This window comes from Furipterus horrens, unplaced genomic scaffold (assembly GCF_987537825.1).
Source record: "Furipterus horrens unplaced genomic scaffold, mFurHor1.1.pri manual_scaffold_2, whole genome shotgun sequence".
NCBI lineage: Eukaryota > Metazoa > Chordata > Mammalia > Chiroptera > Furipteridae > Furipterus > Furipterus horrens.
The window spans coordinates 187,957,282-187,970,017 of record NW_028327172.1 but is presented as its reverse complement, the minus strand read 5'-3'; the positions used below and the strand labels follow the sequence as shown (position 1 = coordinate 187,970,017).

The following is a 12,736-nucleotide window of genomic DNA, read 5'->3' as shown; positions in this document are numbered from 1 at the left end:
TGAAACGCTAACATCCTCTGGCCCAGTGATTTGTGGGAAGAGGGACAGTGGAATTAGATGGATTGAAGGTTCCACTGAGACAGGAGGACCAGGTGGTGGGTACTGCCAATGGTTGGGGGAGAGGTTGCTCTGTTTCATATCTCAGACCCCTGGAGGGGCTTTCCTCACAAATAGTTGCTGCCCAAGTCCAGAAAGAAGCCCTGGTAAGATAAACTCTGCTTCACAGCATGGTTAAGCAGAGGGGTGAGGAGTAGGGGCAGAAGTGTGGAGTTGCAGTTTTAACTTTCTGAGCTATTCTCAGACCCCGCGTGTGATGGACAAGACCCAGAAGTTTCCAGATGTGCTCAGGATGGGACTCAGGAAGAAGCTGAATTGAGAGCCAGAAGCAGTGACATGATGCCCATGATTCAAGGGCAGAGTGACCTGCAGCCTCTGCTATTACACCAGCAGCTGAGGCTGGGAGGTAAATGGAAGAGCCTGAGGAGTCTTATAGAGACACCATGAGCTGGGACAAGGTCACGTCAGCCAGGAAGGGCTCTGTGTCCTGACCAAATCAGGAGAGACCAGCCCACACAGCCACCAACTTAGTCTGCAAATGCCAGCAGGTCAAGCAGCGACCAGGCTGATAAGAAACATTGTTGAAATGACCATAGCTGCCAGGGGACACTGTTCTAACCCAAACAGCCCTCCCATTCACATCACCACCTCAAGGTCACTTTGCCAGGGCTGATAGTCACAGTCTGCATTGGAAGGGCTGGACTGATTATTGTAGTTAACATCCGTTATGAATGGTCTGTGTCTGTGCCAGGTCAGGTGTTAAATGTTTTTAATAGCACCCCTGGATAAAACCACATCTCTCCCTGCTATACCTATATGCCAGTTTGGCAAAAACAGAGCGGGGGGGGGGTGGGCGCGGGGTGGAGACAAAGAACTGAGAGACTACCTACTTCATCTACGGGAAATATTTTCATTTTTGCACTGCACTGAAGTTAGGAGACTGAGTTAAATTGAATTTTTCCAGCACTACCCAGCAAGTCAGAGCATATGAGGAGAACAGGATGGTTAAAGACAAAACAAAGTAGCCACAGGTTGACACACAACCGGCAGAAGTGGGAGGAAATTGTCATCCTTGCTGTAGGCATAAGGATAATCTACTCTCTCTGTTAAATATCTGTCTGTATGGATTTATATTTCTCTGTGGATTTATTCAGGCATTATTTTTTGTCTATTAATCTGATGTCAGTCCCTAACATAGTGTGTTTTTCTCTATGTAAATAGGTCAAGGGAGATAGAGGAAATTATGTGTAAGCCAAATTGTTCTGGAAAAATCAAGATTGCTACCAAAAAGAAGAAGGACTGATGACTCCCTGAGGTTATACATTTCAACCAGAGGAAAACTGGTCCACCATTGTGTGGGAAAGCAACAGGTTAGCCAGAATCCCAAGAGGGGTGCTATTTACCAAACTGAACATCCATATCTGGAAAAAAGAAAATTCTGGATAAACCTACTACTTTTATTGCATTGGGTCAGGCCCTGTTCTAGGACCTGGGGATACAACGGTGAACAAAACAAAAATACCTGACCTCACACATGTTTACAGTTGCAAGAGAAAAGGGACAGACAAGAGGCCAAATCAATGAGTAAAAATATATGATTTGTTATATAGTGTTAAGAGCGGAGTTATACAGAAAAGGGAGACAGAGAATGTTCATGGTGAGGGCACAATTTTAAATAGAGAGATCAGAGAAATCTCTCACAAAGAGAGTGACATTTGAGCAGCGACCTGGGGGTGATAAGAAAGCAAACAATGTAGATAGGCAGGAGAAGGAGGCACGTGGATCTGATGCAGTGAGAGAACGTAGGACTGGCGGAAATGCAGGGACGAAGATGTTTCTCCCTCTGGATGGTACGGTGCGTCAGGTGAGGTATGGGGCTGCAGCAGCCACTTTTCACTGGGAGTGTAGTGAGGAGGAAGCAGAGGCAAGTTGAGGACCAAGAAATGGAGTTGCAATTATGGTCTCATGGTGAATTTCTGCACCCCTGGACTTCACAGTGGTATGGTCAATAACACCCTATTCATCTTTGGCACTATTGACATTATAGGCTGGATGATTCGTTGTGGTGGGGGATGTGCTGTGCATTATAGAACACATAGCAGCATTACTAGTCTCTACCTACTGGACACCAGTAGCACCGCCCCCCACCAGTGGCAAGAGTCAAAATGCCAGTCTGAATTAATTGTTTTTAGAGGTTTTTTTGGGGGGGGTCTTTTTTTTTTTTTTTTTTTTTTTTTTTTGCTATCCTATTTGAAAGTGGAATGGAGCCACCCTGGCCTCCAGGAAGACTTGATTCATCTACTTTCTCTCCCTCCAACTAGCCAAGTGTGGGAACTCTTGAGAAAAAGAGAGGCTGAAATGCTTATTTGGAATTGGACTCCAGGCAGGTTGGCGGGGCCGGTTGGTACCCAGTCTCTCTATCTGCTGCCAAACACGAGGGCAGTTGAGACTGCTCACCACACCCTGGGTCTCACTACCAGGGCACAAGGCAGGTGAAAAGAGGACATGTAAACCAGAACCAAGGACCAGCACTGACGAAAGGTGGACAGTAGGGAGGGAGACGGCTGTGAGTACGCAAATGGCCTGGCTGGCAATGCACACTGGGGAATAGCCCATGACAGGCCATGATTATCCTTATGGGGTTCCCCTTAAGGTATTGATAAGCTGCTAATTGGTTGTGCGTGGCCCAGCAGAGACTTTTCCAGATTCAGAAACTTTGTTCAATGAAGGGGTTCTTAATTTTTTTATACTACAGGTCCCTTTGGAAGTCTGGTGAAGCCTTAATACCCCTTCTCAGAATGATGTTTTTAAGTGTACAAACTAAAACTACACAGAACTAACAAGGTAATCAATTATACTGAAGTTACCGTAATATTTTAACTTAATAATTGTGCCTGAATAATACGTATTTTTATTGAGTCAAAGGGGCAGTTTTTAAAGAAGCATGACTTGGAAATAGTGATGAATGCAAATTTCCTCTCAAGAAAGCTGAAACACCTCTCAAAGCATGTGAGAATAACAGTTTATCACATTATGATAAAGTCACAGAAACTGCTAATGTAGGTACTGTTTTTGTTTTTGCCTACATTTAAAATCACAGGAAATGCTAAATTTTAGTTAGAGGTTAGTAAAAATAAAGATGTGTTGTTGTTTTTCTTTTTCTCTGACCTTCATGGATCTCTTTAATTCCAGGACCAAAACTTTTTGTAACTAAATCAGTGGTTTTCAACCAAGGGCAATTTTGCCCAGGGAGGGACATTTAGCAATGTTCTAGAGACATTTTTGGTTGTCACCACTGGGGGGAGAGAGTGTGCTGTTCTATCAAGTAAGCAGAGGCCAAGGATGCTGCTAAATATCTTGCACAGCATGTCCTTCCACAACAAATAATTATTCAACCCAAAATATTAATAGTGCAGAGATTGAGAAACAGTGAACTATAACAAGATCCCTTAGATCCAGAGAAACCAGAGTCAGGATGAAGATTTTCTAAAGGGTGTGGCTCAGGTACATGGCTGTCCACCCTTGTTCTGATCTATGATCTTCTTGCTTTGTTTCATTATTGGCTGTTGTTCTTCTGTTATACATTCTCTTCTGCATCTCACTTATGTTTGGCTTTTTCTACTAATGCCCAAGCATAAGCTCCTTGATGCTCTAAGGTACCAGGTTGCTGGGATGTTAAGTATCTGTATTCCAGATACTGGCTGAGGTTCTTTACATCCTCAAAATCAAGTGAAATAGGCTGGAACTACCTCTTCCCCATCCTCAGTGCAGCAACTGCACAACTGACACATAACCAAACCTTTCTCCAAGATTTAGACAAATTCTCAGAGGGCTTCTCTGTCTCCCAAGCTTCTGTATGTTTTCTATGGTCTCTGCCCTGTACCATGTAAACCAGATGTAAAACACACACTATACACTTCCTACACTTACAAATAAATCCACTGAAATGTAGATTTATGAGTCCAGTTGACTTCGCTGGATACCTAGGGGTAATAGGGATGTGATAGAATCTCAGGGCAACATCAGATAACAGACATTCCTGATTTCTCATGTATTTTACTGGCATAGGCAATGTCTCCCTCCTGTTGTTTTCTCTGCTTCTCTCCTCCTTACCTCCTGCTCCAGTTTCTCTATACATCAGGCAATACATCTAACTCCAATGCCAACCCCTAGTTATGTTTAGACAAGTCTATCAAATTCCTCGTCAAATCAGGCCTTCCATTTAATAAGATGCTCATTCCTTGGAGAGAAGTTAAAGATACAAATGTCTGTGTGTGTGTGTGTGTGTGTGTGTGTGTGTGTCCATCCCACATATGATGGAAAACCAACATCTTTTATAATTTCTCCAGATTCAAGTTCTTGGCTTCTATCAAATTCGCCTTCTCTGTTCTGTATTACATTTCTAATATTTTCCTTTTAATCACCCCAAATCATTTTGATCCTCTTAAATATTATGTATTTTAGGTTGTGCATATAGCATACTACTAAGTTGATGACAAAGACTGGGAAATAGAGATTATATTGCAGCACAGATCAAACAAGCAGCTTGAAATTGAATATGAGATACCCTTGTCCATAGAAGTCCTTTGGCCATGGTAACAGCCAAGACAATTCCAAGTGTTGTTGAGGATGTGGAGCAACTGGGTTGCTCAGACACTGCTGCCAATTGTGTCTCTGGTTATATCCATGTAGGAACACTGCTTGGCACTATTTACAAAAGCTAAACATACACACAATTTTTTGCTCTGGAATTCCACTCCTAGATACACCTAACATGTATACATGTTTTCACCAAAAGACATGTTGAAAAATATTCATAGCAGCACTGATCTATAGCCAAAAATTGGAAACAACTTAAATATCCATCAAGAAGATCAGGAACAAGACAATAGTGTCAACTTTCAACACTCTTATTCAACATAGCACTGGAAGTTCTAACCACAGCAATCAAAAAAAGAAAGAAAAAATAATAGAAGGCATCCAAATTGGAAAGGAGGAAGTAAAACTGTCATTATTTGCAGTTGGCACGATAGTGTACATAGTAAACCCTATAGGCTCTACCAAAAAAATACTTGACCTAATAAGTGAATTTGACAAAATAGCAGGATACAAAGTCAATATTCAGAAGTTGATGGCATTTTTGTACACCAATAATGAACTATCAGAAAGAGAAACTAGGGGAAGAAATCCCACTTACTATGGCAACAACAAAAACAAAGTAGCTAGGAATAAACTTAAACAAGGTGGTAAAAGACCTGTACTCAGAAAAATATAGAACACTGAAGAAAGAAATTGAAGAAGATACAAATAAATGGAAGCTATACCATGTTCATGGATTGGAAGAATTAACATCATTAAAATGTCCATACTACCCACAGCAATCTATAGATTCAACATAATTCCTATTAAAATATCAAAGGCATATTTCACAGATAGAACAAATATTTCAAAATAAGTATGGAACCAAAAAAGACCCCAAATAGCCTAAACAATTTGAGAAAGAACAAAGCAGGAGGGATCACAATACCTGATATCAAACTATACTACAAGGCAACTGTAATCAAAACAGTCTGGTACTAGCACAGGAACAGGCACATAGATCAATGGAACAGAATAAAGAGCCAAGAAATAAACTCATATCTCTGTGGTCAATTAATATTTGACAAAGGGGGCATGAGCATACAAGGGAATAAAAATAACCTCTTCAATAAATGGTTTTGTGAGAACTGGACTAGTATATGCAAAAAAAAAAAAAATGAAACTAGACCACAAACTTACACCATACATCACAATAAACTCAAAGTGGATAAAAGACTTATATATAATTCATGATACCATAAAAGTCCTAGAGGAAAACATACGTAATAAAATATCAGATATCTTACATAGCAATATTTTTGCCAATATATCTCCTAAGGCAAGGGAAATAAAGGAAAAAATAAACAAATGAGACTACATCAAATCAGAAAGCTTCTGCATGGCCAAAGAAACCATCATCAAAATGAAAAGGGAACTGATAGTGTGAAAGAACATATTTGTCAATGATACATCAAAAAGGGTTTAATCTCCAAAATATATAAAAAACTCATATGACTCAACACCTGAAAAACAAACAATTCAATTAAAAAATGAGCAAAGGACCTGAATAGACACTTCAAGGGAGACATATAGAGGGTCCATAGACATATGAAAGGAAACTCAACATCACTAGCCATCAGAGAGATGAAAATAAAAACCACAATGAGGTGTAACCTCACATTTGTCAGAATGGCTATCACTAATAAGTTAAGAAACAACAAGTGCTGGCAAAGATACAGAGAAAAGGGAACCCTAGTGCACTTTTGGTGGGGATGCAGACTGGTGCAGCCACTGTGAAAAACAGTATGGAATTTCCTTAAAAAACTAAAAATGGAACTGCCTTTTGACCCAGCAATTTCACTGCTGGAAATATATCCTAAGAATCCCCAAATACAAATTCAGAAGAACTTAAGCACCCCTTCGTTCCTAGCAGCGCTATTTACAATAGCCAAGTGCTGGAAACAGCCTAAGTGCCCATCACTAGATGAATGGATTAAAAAACTGTGGTACATTGACACAGTGGAATACTATGCAGCAGAAAGAAAGAAGAAGAAATTCCTACCCTTTGTGACAGCATGCATGGAACTGGAGAGTATTATGCTTAGTGAAATAAGCCAGTTGGTGAAAGACAAATACCATATGATCAATCTTATAAGATAAATCTAATGAACAAAATAAACTAATGGAGGAAAACAGAATCAGAGATGTGGAAACATGGAACAGAGTGACAGCTGCTAGAGAGGAGGGGTGAGGAAGGGAATGGTGGAACAAAGGGGAAGGGATTAGTCAAAAACATGTATGAATGACCCATGGACATGGACAATGGCATGGGGAATGATTGTGACAGTGAGGGCTGGGCCGGGCAGAGGAGGACAAGGGGGGAAAAGTTGGGACAACTGGATAACTGTAATAGAATAACAATAATTTTTAAAATACCATTCAATAGTAGAATAGATAACCTGTAGTATAATTATACAGTGGAAGACTATACACAGGTGAGAATGAATGAAGTATAACTAACCGCAGACAACATGAATGGATCAAACATGCATCAGGTGAATGAAGCCAGGCACAAAAGACAATACCATAGGATTCCATTTACAGAAATTTCAAAAATAGCCCATACTAGTCCATGGTGTTGGAAATCAGAATATTGATTGCTATTGGATTAACAACTTGAATAGGGAATGAGAATGGATTGTGAAATTCTGGAATGTAGCATTTCTTGATCTAGTACTTATTATACAGATGTATTTACTTAGTGAAAATTAAACTATACACACATGATTTGTGTACTTTATGTTTGTGAGCAAAGGGTCAACAGCAGGCCTGGACTGTTTTCTTCCAAAACTAGATCTACCTCCCTGAGAGGAACTTAGGTTTGCTTTCACCCAGCACCAGTCCTTGGATATGTCCCAAGTTGAGGTTCATCGGGAACATTGGGTACCAGGGTCAGACATGTGTTTTGTACTCTGTGAAACGTCTGATCTGTGAGACAGCATTGCTTGGGAAGCCTACATGGCAGGTGGAAAACCAGGGAATAAACTTCTTTGAATCAAGATGAACACCACACACCATGTCCTCGTAACCAGCAACCATACACCCTTTCTAGGCAGATGAGGAGGGACCGAAACATCTATGCACATGGAGAATTGATAGGCTTCCATTGGAACTGAAGCCTACCTGTTCTGAATCCTTCTTAAATGCTAAGTAAACTTAGTGCTGGATTAATTAAGTTTTATTGTTTCTTGTGAGTTTGATAGCCACTCAAAAATGTTACCAGTGCAATAGTGGGACCATGTATTGTACTTCAATTCAAAGTTTACTAAAGAAAAAGTTTCCGTTGGCTATTCTTGCCAAATGCCTATCTTCACTGATCATCTCTTCTGCTAGGCCTCCAAACTCATTCTCTTTTTCTGAGCTTCCCTCTCCTCTTTTACTTCCTGCCTTCTCCTTTGTAGGGCTCTCACCTGCAGCCAACCTCTAAACTTACTGCCCATTTTTTATGCACAACCGTTAAATGATCGCACTATCTCATCCTAAACTAGTTAAGCTACCCACAGAGAGGTCATATTATTGGCTGATGTGAATACTGGTTGCAAAACATAGTTCTCTTCCAGAAGTTTGTGACTGCTTCTTAAGGAAAATTTTTGTTTTGCTAGACAGGGAATGTTGAATCTCTATCCATACATATTCCAAATCCACACATTAGCTGAGTTTCAGCTACCTGCATGATTTCTGTTCCTAATTTTTTGTCTCAAACTTTCCTGAATGTTAAAACAAAAGGAATAGAATTTGCCTACCACCACCAATATATGCTCTTAGAAGTCCAGATGCCGCCACATGCCCTCCAAGGATAACTCATCTCTGAGCTGCTCTGTACTGTCTCCCTGCATTGCATCAATAGCAATGGCAGAGGCTCCATAGTCAGTTTCAGCATTTCAGTGTTTGTTTGTTTGTTTTTCTTTTGAGAGGAGAATGAGGACTCCTAAGCTTAGTAAAATCTGAGAAAGACACCTTACTGCATATATTGGTACTACTTTATTTCTTGTTATGACATTAACCTTTCTTCACTCACCTTCTGCTGCTCAATAGTCTGAGGGCCTCTTGAGCTAGACTTTCACATTATTTTACCTGAACTACGGTCTCAGTAATAGGGTCCCTCTGTCTTCCCTCCCCATAGAAGAGGCCATTAGGAAAAGGTGAGTGATAATCTCAGAAACAGCACAGTATCTCAGACAAACATTTCTGAAGCCAACCCTTGAATTATCAAGGCTCTTCTGGTACCTGATGCTCATTATTTCAATGCACATTTATTGAGTACTATTGATATTCAAAGATATCGTTCTTAGAGTGGGCAAATATGACTTAAAAATCACAACTACTGAGAGCCAGCAACTTAGTCTCTAAAGAGAATTAGAAAACAAATTCCCTCAGAACCATGATGTGGGGCAGGATAGAATAAAAATAATAGACTCCAACTGTTAGATGTCACGGTAATGACACTTGCACTTTCTATTGTACCCTTCTTCCCATGGCACTTCTGAAGCAGTCAGAACAATAAAGATCAATTTCCAGTCATTCCTACAAACGGTGCATGAGAAATTAAGATTTAATTATGATTACTGGTTACTTCGTCTTGAATTAAAAACCCTGGACTTCAGAAATAGAGGAACGTGATGTAACATTTGGTTATCTTGTTTTTGCCTCCTTCTTGTTCTCATGAAAAGACCAAGTAATCTTCTGGAAAGGTGCAGGAGGTACATTTTATGACAAAATAAGGCTTCGTTTCACAGAGACAAAGTGTGAAATCTTAGAATTGAAATCCAGGCTCTGAACTGCTCCTGCCAATGGACATTACTGGAAATGGAAAAGTCGCCAGGACCTGTTCAAAGAACTTTGGCTATCTCATACAACGGTGTTTAAAACTGGAATACAAGACATTGTCTCCAGAAGTATCAGATATGTGCAAAAACTGTGTTAAATAACATAGGGAAGACTATACAAGACATTTCCAGAACACCCACATTCCTGTGGTTTGTAAAGGTGCCTTTTCTATAAAGATCTGTACAGCTCACAAGTATGAGGTCCTGCAAGGGAGGCTCCTAATTCCATGAGTTGGCAGAATTTATTTTCATCTTTCATGCATGGACAACAGAAGTCAAGAATGTCTCTCCTCTTCAGGAAATCAGTTTCCTCAGCCCTGTAAGGATTGATGTTTCCATGGACTCTCATGGGTTCTCAGGGCTATTTGATAAATGTCATTAAGCATTTCTTCCTGTCTTCACATGTGTGCCATGAAGAGTGTTACAGAAAAATAAGACTTTAGAAGTCCCTCTCAAACACATGCTTAAATTTTTAAAAGTTTGGAAAGCCTGTGATGTTGGTAAAGATTCCAAGAGTCAGCAACCCTGAAGGAAGACATTCACCATCAGTGACCCCATGCAGGATTTCCTTTTGGGACAAATTTTGCAACACGATCCTCTGGGTTGGCACCATACTCAAGTCACCAAGTTTCTGCAATCTCCGTGAGAACCTGCAGCAGCTCAGCAAATGTAGGGCGGCCTTTTGGTTTCTGGAAAAGAGAAGCAGAGGTGGTCAGCTCAGCCTAAGGCTCACTCAGACACCAGATGTGGAACTTGCCGGCAGGGATCCAGCCTCATTTTCTGCAAATGGAGGAGAAAGATAACTTGGCCAACACCCAGGGCAGGGGAGTGAGGTAGGAGCATGAGAATGTAAGAGGAGAGGGCATTGCAAAGATAAAAACAGCTAGAGCTGCAAACATGAGCCACATGTGGCTATTTACATTTCAATCCATTAAAATTAAGTACATTTTAAAATTCAGTTTTCAGCCACATGAGCCATTCTTCAAGCCTTCAGTGGCCAGGTATGGCTACCATGTTGGGAAGCACAGACAGAGAACATTCCCGTCAGCACAGCTACTGGACAGCTCTGCCCCCCCAACCCCCTTCTGTTGGGATGTTGTGACATGCAGGGGGTAAGGGAGGAGATGGGAGAGAGGGGCCACCGAGAGTACCAGGCTCCCAAGCTCAGTCCCAGTTATTTACTATACCTGACCCCCTAGAAAGAAGGATTTCCATTAAAAAGCAAAAGCCATGTTTTCATGGGGGGCTTTGCTCATCCTAGAGCACAAGCTGTTTTGCCTTAAGGCTCTGTCAACAAAGCCCCCCCGCCCCCACCTCCAGGGCCAAGGGTTTGAGCATTTTCCTGTTTCACAGTGATGTGGTTTAGCTTTGGCTCCATGAGGAAGAAGAGAACTCTGTTGGCCCCTTTGAAATCCAAGGCAAATGGAGCTACTCATTCGGCCACGTTCCCACAAAGGTCATAGGCAGCAGGGTTAGTGGGGAGACGCCACCTTTTGTGGCTTATGAGCAATTTAAAAAAAGAGCAAAAGAATATGTGAGCACAGGTGAGAATCCTCCTTGAGACTCCAGGAGATTTTTGCAGGGGCTGAAGTTCTGCAGGTAATAGAGACTATGAGACATGTATATCAATCCCATTATAATCATGTTGAATCTAGAGGCACCTAAGCACTTAGGGCTTTTAGATTACATTAAAAAGTTGTCGGTAAAATCAACTTTTGCAAACAAGTAAATCAACATAACCAAAACAGTGTTTTAATCCATGTTCTGACTGCAATTTGAGACTGATGTCATTTAGTTGGTCCTCCCTATCCCTTTTCTGTCTCTTCTTCACAAAATATAAAATCACAATAAGTATTTTATTGCATGTACATGTACATGTATATAGTTTCATTTGCAATATATATTCCTGAGCTGTTTATGATGTTAAAGCAAAGATGCTCTTAAGACAATTGTTTGCTACTAAAAGCTTCAAGATTCCTTGCAAAGCAGTTAGTCATATGTAAAATATTTTCATATCCCAGGCATCTTTATAACATTAGTACTCTAGAATGTGAACAACCACATCACTCTTGAAATATTGAATTTTCCTGTGTTTGTGGATTGGGAACCAAGTGATTCCTTTTTCAGCCAGGAGGAAACTCCTCACCCCACTATAGTTTCTCTGCGCTGAAACAGTCAGCTGGAAAGAGAAGCTGTCAAAATCACAGGGGAGCCTGATATGAAGTGAAGGGTGTGCTGGATCAGTGCCCAGAAAAGACAGAAGTGAGACATAACCCCTGCTGGCTTTATTTTTAAGCTTAGCATTTCAAGAAAAAGATAAACCGGGCTCCTAAGAGATAATTTCCTGAGTAGAAGTTCCTGGCTCACTTTCTGCCATCATTCCTGCTCTGGTCTAATCTCTATATCAGGAGTCCTGAATGCCACAAGAGAGATAAAACCCATTACTTTTGGCCTGGGAAAAGCAAGACAAATTAGAGTGAAGCAAATAAAAACACCATCCTTCCCTTTCAATGTGGAAGTTTAACAAACCTGATTCTACTCTTCTTTTACACCCACCTGTTCTTAAAGGGGTAAAACATCTAATCACCGAGGCTTTACTAACAGGAGTTTCTGCAGGAACCAATCTCGGAAAGATAAGACTTGGAAACTACCCTGAATTCCTCAGATGAAAGGTCATTGTTAGAAGCAAAATGGAGTAATGACTTGGTAGTGAGAGTTTCAGGTAAAAATAGTACTTCCAGCTCTCAGGAGACATTACCGAGAATCAGACACTTTTCATGCCATGATGGATACTCAGGTCTGCTCTCAGATGCTGGGACTCCCAACCTTCACAGGAAAGTAAGGGACACTCACCTCATGCCAGCAGCTGTACATGACTTCATAGATGGGCACTGGTGCCAGGCGAGGACGGTACAGCCTGAAGCCTTTAGAAATGGCTTCCACAACTTGCAAATTTGACTTGTTTTCAAAAGGCATTTTTCCTTCTGTAAAAACTTCCCACATCAAAACTCCTGCATAAAAACCAGAGGTGAGAGAGAAATGGTCACTAGGAACTGAAAGAACTGTTTCAAACTATACAGCATTATCTTCCTCCTCCAGCCTTTGAGTTGTAATCACCCAGAATGAGAGCAGTTCCAACTAGGAAGCACATTCTGTGCATCTTACTTTTCGAACAGGCCTGTAATCTGAAAACATTCCAAGTGAAAACAATGCTT

The 12,736-nt window shown here is 40.9% G+C and overlaps 1 protein-coding gene across 1 annotated transcript in view; it reads right to left on the bottom strand.

Annotated features, from left to right (window-relative positions):
* Positions 1-8,677: 8,677 nt before the first annotated feature.
* Positions 8,678-12,736, bottom strand: part of TXK (TXK tyrosine kinase) — a 39,522-nt gene continuing 35,463 nt past the window's right edge. The window contains exons 13-14 of the mRNA XM_090268174.1: positions 12,375-12,532; positions 8,678-10,210 (exon numbers count right to left, since the gene is read on the bottom strand). Coding sequence (XP_090124300.1) covers positions 10,142-10,210; positions 12,375-12,532 — 227 coding nt within the window. The 3' untranslated portion in view covers positions 8,678-10,141. The remainder of the gene's footprint in view (positions 10,211-12,374; positions 12,533-12,736) is intronic.